General features: G+C 25.8%; 1 protein-coding gene across 1 annotated transcript; it reads right to left on the reverse strand.

Moving 5' to 3' along the window:
• Nucleotides 1-1,232: 1,232 nt before the first annotated feature.
• LOC145835970 (uncharacterized) lies at nt 1,233-11,820 on the reverse strand. The gene is made up of 8 exons (XM_082943743.1): nt 11,702-11,820; nt 9,687-9,771; nt 8,299-8,413; nt 7,308-7,401; nt 5,511-5,594; nt 3,435-3,660; nt 3,024-3,219; nt 1,233-1,953 (listed from the first exon to the last, which is right to left on the reverse strand). Exons 1-8 carry the CDS (start codon nt 11,712-11,714, stop codon nt 1,585-1,587), a joined length of 1,182 nt encoding a protein of 393 aa, XP_082799869.1. The 5' UTR covers nt 11,715-11,820; the 3' UTR covers nt 1,233-1,584.
• Between the last annotated feature and the right edge of the window lie 419 nt (nt 11,821-12,239).

The following is a 12,239-nucleotide window of genomic DNA, read 5'->3' on the forward strand; positions in this document are numbered from 1 at the left end:
TTATATAGACTTGAACATAAATCAAGATTTATTTTAACTTGAGTAAAAATTTATTATCATGGGTTAGAATTTGTATTTAACTTTTACCGTCGTATGGAGTCCAATAAGTTTTACTAATTTTGTTCAGAACTAAATATTTATGTTAAATGCATAAATAATAAATTATTTACGCTTTGACGTGATACCCCTAAAGTTACTGATTTCTACGGTCAAAATTTTTAACTAATAATAGATTCTTAGTCTTATAAACACTAATAGCACAGTATATATTTTTAAAATTGTTTTAATATTAATATTATTCTATTTATTTTGATTAAGAAAAACAAAACTTGCCAACTATTACAAATAAACAAAAAAGAAATGAAAAAGTATAAAAATTATTGAGATAAACAGGATTTCTATTTTTCGAAAAAAAATTCCTTAAAGTAGTGGTAACTTAAAGTTAATGCTAAACGAGATTAGATAATGTCAAATTATTTTAAAAATAAGTAAATTGCACATTTTTATAACAAATAGTTACAATTTGTTACAAGAGACAATTTTAATGATAACAACCACTTTTCCGCATAAAACTATGACTTTATTAAGTGACATGGATCTTTTGTATAATTTCATTGACAAATGTAACTTTATTGTATGAGCATACGAGCCTTCATAAAAAGTATTTTTTACCAACTAGAGGTTTAAAACTTATGTATTTTCACTTAACTGGCCAAAACTGGACCCGTGACGTTTCAAGAGTGAGAAACTACGTTATTAAAAACGGCTAGATTTTAAAAAGCTTAAAATATATCAACTATGCCGCTTGAAATTTTGTTGAAGTGTATCATTTCATTGTTACTTTATTCATTACATCTAAATGAGCTAGCAATTTTAAAACAGCATTATTAATTTTAAGGTTTAAACTTAGATAGTCATATTTTAAGTTCTTCTGTCAATTAATTTGAATAATTTATATGCGATTTGAGTTATTTATTTGTTAACAATTATACTAAAAGTTTAGATAGTAAACACAAACTTACTTTGCTAAATAAGAATGAGTTGAAAGGTTAGAAAATGTTCTATCCCCTAATCGTTTTTAAATTAGTTTTTAGATTATGTTCTTTTTTAATTCTTAAAACTAAAGAAATATTTTTTATTATTGAGAGTAAAAACGTTCAAAATAACAAAACTAGTTTGGATTAAATTTTAATAAAAACTAAATAATGCAACATAATAAAATAAACGAGAAGCTAAATGAGTGTAATAAACTAAAATTTGGCATTTTGAAATCCTGAAACTATGAAACTTGTTTTAAGAGTATAGTTTTAAGAAAACTTACCAAACTTAAACATATTTTTAACGAAAATACGCATACAATAGCTCATATATTTAGACTTGCAACAAACAACAGCATTTAAAAGTCATATATTAATAAAACAAGTGTCAAAAAGCTACATCTAGTAAAATTATGTCATAAAAATAACACATTATGTTAAGTTTAAAACAAAAAAAACTCACATAATGCTATAAGAGTGTAAAAATTGCTACAATGTCCGAAAAAAAACTACCAATTGACCATCACCTCATAAATTTTAAACCTTTCTACCTAGCACCAAGCCTTGCGAATACTCCGGTTGTTTTCTTCGAGGCCGCAAAACTGTTACCGCTTTTTAATACTCCGTGGTACTGCAACTCAGATCCTTCGCTGCTTAGCCTCTTTCTTAGGTCTTTTTTCTTGTCAGTATTTATCAGCGCGGTGGCGCCTCCGAGACGCGAGAACGCCGACCCTTCGACGCGGTCCATGTTCAGCGAGCCGCCGACTTTTTTGTTTGCTGAAACTTTGGGCTGTGACGCAACAGTCGCAGTATTTTTGCCGAGGCGGGAGAAAACGCCAACGCTTTTGGTTTCTTTTCTGGTTGATGCTAACTGTCTTTTCTGTTGTTGAGTCGTGAGGCCGATTCGTTTCTTCACCTAAAATCAGTGTTGCTAAGAAAAAATACTTAAAAGAGAATTTTAGCAAGCTAGATACAAAAAAGGTTGACTGTATTGGAATGAAATGCAAAAAAAAATTCGTTATATTTAAAAACGGGGTTGCAACGTAAAATTTTGTAAATCTAGCCTGACTTTACAAGATTTTGACCGATTTAGCCGGACTTTTACCTTCCTCTTAGATACGCACTTTCAGTTAAATACGCATTCTGAGCACGCATATTTGGACAAGTACGTATTTTAGAACGAACTTCTTATTCAGAACACATTTTTGAACTAAAATAAAAACTTTCTGTCAGGTTTCTGTTTTAATTAGACTAGTAATTCTTAGCTTTAAATTTTCTATTGAGTGGCTGCTGTGTTCAGAATGTGTACTTCAGCGAAAGATAACTGTAATAATAAATTATTGGAATGCAAAAATAAACAATATACACTTAATTATAAAAATTTTGAACTGAACTATGTATACTTTTTTCTCTAAGTGTCACAAATGTTAAGTAATCTACTAGCAAAGAATTTTTAATCAGAATACCCAAACTAAATCATAATTAACTCTGCAAAACGAAAAATGGTATTTGTAATTAACTTCTTTAAAACTTTTTTTAAATTTATATCATGATGTATACTAAAAGAATTAGCCATGATTTTAAATAAAATGTTTAAATAAACCTTACAAAATCAATCGAAAATAAAGAAAACAACACATGTCATGAAATAGTAACTACAATTAATAAACAAAACAGATTACATACAACAACTACTTGTTCAAATAGGGTAATAGTTCAACATGTTTCTAGGAAGATTTTGCAACTTAAGTCTGACTTTTAAGGATTTTTCGTTAATTTCTTACCATTTTAAGGCTTTGAAAATTAAGGAATTTTTTTAACTAGAACTGACAAACTCTGACTTTTTGTCATTTTGACCCCAAAAAAATGACTTAGCCTGACCCATGGCAACCCTGTATAAAGCTCATATCTTGTATCATTTATTTTTAATAATGAAGGAATATTTTGATAAATATCTTTTTCAATTCAACTACTTGTTTTATTCACCTGATTGTTACCTATGTTGTCTGAATGAAGCGACGTGTAAACTTCCTCTGTGGCCTTTGAAATCTTGTTTTTGGGTATTCCCCTAATTCGCAATCTGCCCGCTGTTGCAGCTGCAGGCTTCTTTTGAGCGCTTTTGAAAGTGACGTTGATTTCAACTGGCGGCTTTTTTATTTTTTTACGTTTGGCTTGCTCAACTCTGCATTCGTCAAACAAGTTAAGTTTAAATTGTAACAAATACTTAATTTTTTAATTTAATGTTTACTATTTCTAGCATAAGATAATAAAACTTAATTTCTAGCATAAGTCATAGTCTAAAGTAAAAAATAAATTATTTTAAAACCAAATATTGTAACAAATAAAAAACCAATTGTTTAGGACATATGTAACAAAATATTACTATCAGAATTTTACCTCACGTCAACAACATTATCTTCATCTGAGGTATCCAGCTGGGGGGCAGCCAAGCGTGAAAAAACATCCGACGACTTTTTCGCCTTTTTCCTCTTCTGGCTCTGCTGGAGAGTGGGAGGGCCTTCTGGCTCATTGTCGCTGATGATTATGACGTCATTATTAGCATCGTCGCCCAAACGGTTGAAGACGTCACCTGATGATCTTTTCTTACCTTTTTGTTGCTGATCTGATTTGTTTTTAAAGTATATAAGTTATAAGAAGTGCCAACAGTAAGAATGTAGTGTAAACCAGTGGCGTCGCGTGGTATTTTTTTTAGGTGGTGCAGAATTAAAAAAAGTATCAATTATCTTAATAAAAATATGTTTTTATTGTTAAGTTTGAAAACAACAGAATTTTTGCTACACCTGAAGATAAGCTTTGCTTTTAAGGGCATAGGGGGGATTAAACAATTTGATCTTATTTTATGTAGTTTTTACTAAGCTACAAGATGCTTTTTACAGATTTTAAAAATTCAGTATATGTTTTAAGATATAGCCGGTCAAAGTCAAAGGCAACAAAAGGTTCATAATGGGAGGCACAAACTAAAACAGTGTTTAAAAAAATGTGCCTATACACCCTCCCCCCTTACTCCTCACTAATTTGCACATTTTTTTTTACAAACATTAACATTTATATTAACTTTTTTTCTAATTTTAATGTTTTTTGTTGGAGGTTTAAAATTCAATAGTTTTTTAAGGGTATCTTTTCTTTATTTAATATTTATTTGTTTTTCATTTTGATGACAGTATTTTTCTCAGGAGCTCAACTTTTTTAAGTTTAGTTGTGAGGCTGTTGAACTTATCAAGAATTTTAAAGATAATTTATAAATATGTAACCATTATAGAAGTAAAAGTTTGGTTAGTTAGTTTTCATGTGGCCATAGGGGTAAAACACTTATTTTTTAATTTTAAATAACCTTGTTATTTTCAGAGTAAAAATTAAAACTGCTTTAGTCAGCCTGATTATTTTTCTAATTTGGTCTGTTTTAATTTATCTTGGGTCATTTTGAGTTTTTAACATTTCTAAGTTATCCAGATTATGAGGCAAGGCAACCATGTTTCAACAATTTTATCTAAAATTTTTGCTTTGTTTATGAAAAAATTAAACCAAAAGTTATATAAAGTAGAGGTAGACTAAATTTTCCTAAAATGTTAAACTACTCTAAGTAATCAAAGTTTCTAAATTAAGGCTATTTACTTTATTTAAATATGTGATTGTTTCAATAATACTATTTTTTATTTAATATAAATCTAAAATATTTTTCTGTAAGAGTGAACTAGAAGTTTATAATAAACTTCTTGATTCTTTTTCTCAGAACTTGAATTTTATTATTTATTTTATTAACTTTATGATAACAATAATTTAGTTATAGTTAAGTTTATGTATGCAAATTAAAATAAAAAATCAAATTTTTAAGACTTTGGTGATTTAGAGTTTTTATCTTTTTTTTCAAAATATGCAATTTATGACAAATCTTTTAATAAAAGTGATCTGTTAAATTTAAAAAATCATGTGGGTACATAAACTCAAGTTTAATCCTTTGCAGTAGCTTGCTTTGTTTTAATTTTATGTTTACAATAGCTTGTAGATGATACTTAAGCAAGTCCTGTTTTAGGGAATTTTCAACTTAGCTTACTTACCGCAAGATATTGATTTTGCGGTAATTCTTGAAGAAATTTTGCTTTTTTGAGTTCATTTGCGGCAGTCAGCTAAGAGTTTGCGGCAGTGAAGTGGGCAAAATGGTCGTTTTCAAAATTGAAGTTTTAAAAGAGATTTCGTTCAAAAAAATAACGAAAACGTTATAGATACTTATTTTTTTCTTAGAAAATTTCAAGGTGGTGCAGTTGCGGCAGTGCAACACCCCACGCGACGCCCCTGGTGTAAACTATTTATTATTCTGATTTTAATCAAATTATGCTCTAGAGTTCAAGAACCTAAAGGTTTTTAAACTAAAATCGAATTACCTTACTACTTGGGTATTACTTGATTATATTTAAAGTCTCACTACTTTTTATATCAATTTGAACGTTTACTCACTTTTAGGCTGCTTCACGGTAATTCTTTTTGCAGGTTTTTGTATTTTAACTTCTTCCTCCTCCTCTTCTTCTTCAGTTTCAGATACTAAAATATTATGAAAACATTTTATACAATCTTTTTGGTACAAAATTTACTATGTTAAGAAAAGAAGACAATAAAAATTCTATTTTGTCTATAGCCTAATTTATCATGTATAACAGGGTTGCCACTCTTTAGGTCAAAAAATCTTCCCTGAGTGACCAGAAACTTCCCTGAGTAACCTTAAACTTCCATGAGTTTTTTTCAAATCCTTAAAATTTTTATTACTTATTAAAAAATTATAATGTTAATTCTATTTGAAGAACTAGCCGCAAGGCTAAAAAAATTCTAAACAAGCACTTAAAAATAAATAAAATTAACTTTTTCGAACAAAGTATTGAAACTTGTTTAACTACAGGGTTGCCACTAGTTTTTTCCAAATTTTTTCCACGTTTTCAAAATTTCTTCCAGGTTCTTAAAAGTACAGATTTTTGGGTCTATTTTTAGTTTTAAGTTAATTTTTATATAAGAAACTGTGTTAAATAGTATAAAAATATCGAAAAGATACTGTAAAGTCACTTTAAATGAGTTTTTTAATAAAAAAAATGTTTGATGATGACAAAAAATCTTAATTATATGATAGATTTTTTGTGTCAAATCGGAATTTTACTACTGAAAATGTTAAAATTAATAAAAATTCAGGTTTTTCCAGGTTTTTTGATCAAAATTCCAGGTTTTTCCAGGTATTTTTCAAAATTTCTTAAATTCCAGGTTTTTCAAGGTTTTTCCCGGTTTCCAGGTAAAGTGGCAACCCTGTAACTAAATCTCATTCTAGATCAAGAAAAAATTTTATCTGAGATTTTCTAAAAAATCTTAAAATTTCCCTGAATTTTTTCAGAAAACCAAAACTGCCCTGAGTTTCCCTGAGTTAAAAAAAGAATCAAAATTTCCTGAGACTCCATGAGTTTCCCTGAGATTTTTTATAACTTGAAAATTCCCTGAGTTTTCCTGAGTGTGTGGCAACCCTGGTATAAGCTTTTAAAAGTTTTAAATTTAGTTAGTATATAAAATAAAAATTATGGTGAATTTATATTATATGATTGGCTAAATATTATTACTTATGAATATTATTGACCAACTATTAGTAACAAAAAACTTATATACCAAATTATCACTAGATATCTAAATATATTCTACTGTAATATTTTACTTAGTGTTCAGTTTTTAAAGAAAAATTAGATATCTTAACAAACTTCAGTCTACAATTTTATTTCTCTTAAAATATTGAAACAATTTGGTCAAAACAATTATTTCAATGAGTAAAATTTTTGCCAAGTAAGAAATAAATTAGTTCTTGAGAGACGAAACAATTCCCAGTTGGGAAGATATAAGTAAAGTATTATAAGTTACTCACAACTTAAGTTTTGTTGCTATGTATTTAATTGCGTGTAAAAAAAGTTGAATAGGAAATTCAATCATAGTTTTAATATGTTTTAAACTTTCAATCACACTTCATTATACTAATTATTAGAACTTATTATAACACCTTGAATTTACTTATGTAAACTTGGTAAATTTTTATTCCTTTTATCTTTGTTTGATTTTAAGATATATTATCCATTACCACCTTATTCTAGCAGCTTTTTTACACATAATTAGAGGCATAGCAGCAAAACTTAGTCATGAATGAGTAATTATAAGCTTTACTTATAATGATTAAAATCAACAATAAACTTCAAACTATCCAAAAGTATATTACTGTATTTTGAATAAACTAACGATATTCGACATTTGTAAGCGTTGCCTTAGGTTTTGGTTCAACTTTTTCTTGGTCTCCAGCTATATTTTCCAACCTTAATACTGGCTTGCTTTCCTACAAAAAATTTAACATAAGATTACTTTGGATTTTTTATAAGTTTTTTCAAACAAATTTACATGGATAATATTGATGTAGTATTTTTATTTTGTTTATCAAGTTACAAGCAAACAGGCATTTTTAACATTCTTTTAATATCATTGGACTTTTAAATCAAACAAAGGCCTAAATCACTAAAACCAGCCTATGGGGTAGAATTAAAATATAAATAAGTAGGTTTAAAATAGAGAACAAAACTATTTTTTCAATGAAGCTTTATGATTTTTTTGAAAAAATTATTATATAGTAAATTGAAAAACATGAGACAATTTTTATTTTTTTATTAAACTAGGGTTATTGAAGTAATAAATTTACTTAACTTGTATAATCTAAATCTAAAGCTAACCAAAGTTAGCTTTATTGATAAAATTAGTTAATAAAAAACTATTACTGCAATAAAATATAAAAATAAATTATTGTTTTTCAACTCGAAACTTAGATTTACTTTCTAAAATTTAAACTATAAACAGTTTTGCTAAAATATAATAAAAATTATAAAACCTTTAACAAAATGTTTACTTGCATTTTTTTAAGTTGATCTAACTTATATTACAGTTAAGCGTTATTACAGTTAATTATATTAAAATAAATTTAATTAATTAAACTAAATACCTTTTATACAATAATTTAAAAGTAAACTAATAAAAATCAAGCTTAATTCAGGACTAAAAGTATAAAATTCTAATATTATAATAATACAGACTTATGTAAAAAAAACAATTTAAAATAACAAAGTTTTGATTTTTAAATTAATACTGATTCAAAACTATCACAAAAATATAAATAAAAAATAAAAAAGATATTACAAATTATCAAGTTAAGAACAATTTAATCAAACTGAATGATAAAACTAACATGGCTGCTAACAAATTTCGCGTGCTTGGTTATCATGAGTATGTCTCCAAGCTTGTTGACTCCCAACTTTTGTAAGATAAGTTCACTCAAATCTGGCACCAGTGAAGAGTCCATTCTGTTGAATTTACAATAAGTTTTGAAATATGTTTCAGATTTATGCTTTTATTTCATATTAGCTTGCTTTAAGGAACAAAACATAAATGAGTTATACTGCTTACATTTATATAGTAAATTAACTTTTTGCATAATTTGTAATACAAATTAAACATAGTATTAAAAATTACAAATAGTATAACAGTAAATTCATTACGACCAAACTTTAATCTATGATCTAATAAATTACTACTAAGAAGTACAGTAAAAATGTAGTATAAATAAAAAAATGTTTAAAACAAAGACTAATAATCGTTTGGTTATAGTAAAACAATACTTTTATAATGCCAATGATTTCCATTATTGAAAGCTATGTACAGTAAGATGTACACTCTGTACTGTACATACTAGACTATTTGGATTACACCTTTTATAAACTGTCTTTATTGCATATTGAAAATATTTCTTTAGTACTTTAAAATGCAGTGTAAAAAAACACACTAAAACTGTTTCTATGCATGCACACTTATGAGCACATTTTTTTTATGATTTAAATATTAATAGTAACCTAATGTAATATATAGTATAGACAAACATCATTAAAAAAAAATTATATAGCATTTTAATGTAACGACTCTAAAATTTTATTCAATTCTATTTATCATAAAATAGTTATATTTATTTTTAATTGTTATACAATAAACTATGTTGATAAAAATTATGATTATCTTAATAAATAGAGAGCATTAAAAAAAATATAAAGCAAATTACTTCGTTTAAAATGTTTGTTATTATAATTAATACCAAGAGAGATTACCATTTAGAAAAAAAATTAAATAAATATAAAATAAATGAAATACAATACTTTAAACTAATTGTTATTCTAAATATAAAAAAACATGTTTAAGTGAACTTCCATCAAACATAAACATTATTGTTTTAATACTAACATTAAAAAGCCTTAAAACTGCTAGTATTTAAAAACTGTTTATTATTGATCAGTCACAAAGATAAAGCAAACCTATCTCACAACAGATTATGTTAAAACAAATAAAAAAAAAACTATTTACTATTCTATTATTAAAGTACAACAAGTATAATTAATTTTATACTTCACTTACAATAAACTTTAAATTTTTGAACTTTAACCTAAAAGTTTTTAAGTAATAAAATTATAATAGTAATTCAAAAGTTAAAATAACTTGTAAATCTTTATGTTCACAAGTAATTATTCAAGCTTTAACAAATAAATAATTTCAAAAAAATGGTTTTCTTATTTTACAAACTAAACATACCTGTTATCAACGAATGTCTTAGCATACTCCGTACTGACTTTTTTTGGAATCCCTGCGTTTATGAAGAAGTTCAGCCAAAATTTATCTGAAATTTTTAATATATCAATTTAGAACTATTTCTAGAAGAAGTCTCAGTACTGAATTTTTTTTTTTAATTTTTATTATAGATATATAACTGTTTTTTTATTTTATTAATTTCATGAAGTCTTTCTTTTATTTAATGACTTTAAACAAGTATTTATTTTAGAACTTTCCATGACCCATTTGGATAATAAGATCCTAAAAGTGTTTGTACAGCATTATAAATAGAAAGAATAACATTTTTTCATTAAGAATAATGAAAATGTATTGGAAATATTGTTTTTTTAAGGATTTTTTTAGCTTTGGTGGACTAGATTTAACAGATAACTTGGAAACTTTTAACCATAAAAAAACAATAAAATTCTTTACCAATTTACTAAATAATTACTGCTATAAAGAAAATTATTTCTTTAGATGGTTATTATGTATACAAAGGCATATAAATATTTTTTAATAATTTATCTGTATATATCTCAAAATAGATATCTTTATTAAAAAGTACATTTGTTGAACTATTTTTATTTTTTGTTAGATCAAACTAAAAAATATTTTATAAGGTTGTTAGAAATTGCTTGATCTAAGCTGAATAAAACTTATTTAAAACTTGAAACAAAAAGTAAATTGATACTTAACAGTAGTTTATTAGATAAGAGTTTTAGTAGCTCTTTTTTAAACATACACTTCTAAATGAACTTTGTACTAAGGTTTAACTTTGAATAAAAACTATTATAAAAACAATAATAGTTTTTCTTATGAAACTTTATAAAGATAAAAAATTACTTTTAATCATTTTTTATCAATGTTTTGAAGTATTTACTGATGAAAGTTAAAACTTTAACCTAAATTAATTTAAAATATGCATGCTAGCATAAAAAAAGAGTTGTTAATCTATCTATAAAGTTTTCATGTTTTAAGAAGTAGTTAACTTCTATTTAAAATTGTTATTCCAAAAAAAAAAGGTTTAAGATAATTTAAAATGCACTCATTTATTGTTCATTTATTTATGAAGTCTTCACTTATGTTTTCAGCAAATAAACACTTGAATGATCTAAATGTGTAGTAATGACTGACAACATTTTTAAAACAATTAACCAAGAGAATTTTTAATTCTTATTTGTAAAGTTATTTCTATTTTTATTATAAGTTATTGATAAAGGCTGGCTAAAAAACAAATTAAAAGCTTGATCTTTTAAAAATTCTAATGAAAAATAAATTGACACTCAATTAAAGTTAAAACTTCATTTAGAGTTGAAGTGGCATCTTCTTATCTTACTACTTATATGACCCTCATTCATAAATGAACATTTTATCCCTGCAAATGTAAATATGATGAAAAAATGATGAAAAAAATGACTCAAAAATAACAGTTACTAATTAAAAGACTGCAATAGAAATTGAAATGACATTTTCATAGATATCTAATCAAAAACCAAGACAAGAATTAAACACAGTGGGACACAAGTCCTACTTTAATGAAGATTGTGCAACTGTGATCATTTGTTTTGTTAAATTTAACTGTAATTTACATTACTACCATAATACTTAGAAAAAAAATCATAGAAAAAATTGAAGTTAGTTTAAAAAGTTTTCAAAATCACAAAATATTAACTTTGCTAATATATTGTTGAATTATTTTAAATGGTAAAATAACATCAGTCTCAAACTTGACAATAATAAACATTTTCTGAGCAAAAGCAAAAGTGTACAGCATGTGTAATTTTACCTGCCCCGTTAATACATAACTTTTAATAAACCAAAACACCTATCTTAGAACTAAATAACAAACCCTTTGGTGGCTCGCCATTTGGAGAACACTCACCAATAAATCCACTAAGTGTGGGAAAATCATGAAGCTCAAATTAACTAAAGAAAAATTCCAAACTTGATATGATAATTTTAAAGATTAAAAAAGTAGTTTCTAGAACTAAACCAACCTTCTTTTGCCATTTTCTGGATATTTTGTTTATTTCTAAAATATTATAATTTAATGTCCTGTGATTGTGATAAATGTTATTATTTATAAATGCTACTTAAGATAGAGTTAAACTATTAGTCGCTTGAGTGGTTACAACAAAACTAATATTTATAAGAAACTGATATTCAGCATTAAAAAAATACAAAAATATTTTATATCATTAAAAGCCAGAAACAAACAAATTTAGTTATTACACTTGCTTTAAATAAAAAACGTTAAAGCACAAATTTTAAACATACCATACTAATTATTGTTACAAATTTGTTTTAGAGATTTTTTTGTGAAACTGCACTACTTAGTTCACTACTATAAAACGATAGTTAGTAATATTGAAATCTTGCGTACTTTATACCTTAAAGGTGGCAATTAAAGTTCTCAACTTAAATAAAATAAAAGGGGGTTGATCAATAATAAATTTCAAATTTTATTAAACAAAACAATGTTTCACTCGTTTGAAGACAAGATCTTCAGTTGTTTAAAATCTGTAAAAATTTATA

The sequence above is a fragment of the Thalia democratica genome, chromosome 5 (assembly GCF_965202585.1).
Source record: "Thalia democratica chromosome 5, ktThaDemo2.hap1.1, whole genome shotgun sequence".
In the NCBI taxonomy this organism is placed as follows: Eukaryota; Metazoa; Chordata; class Thaliacea; order Salpida; family Salpidae; genus Thalia; species Thalia democratica.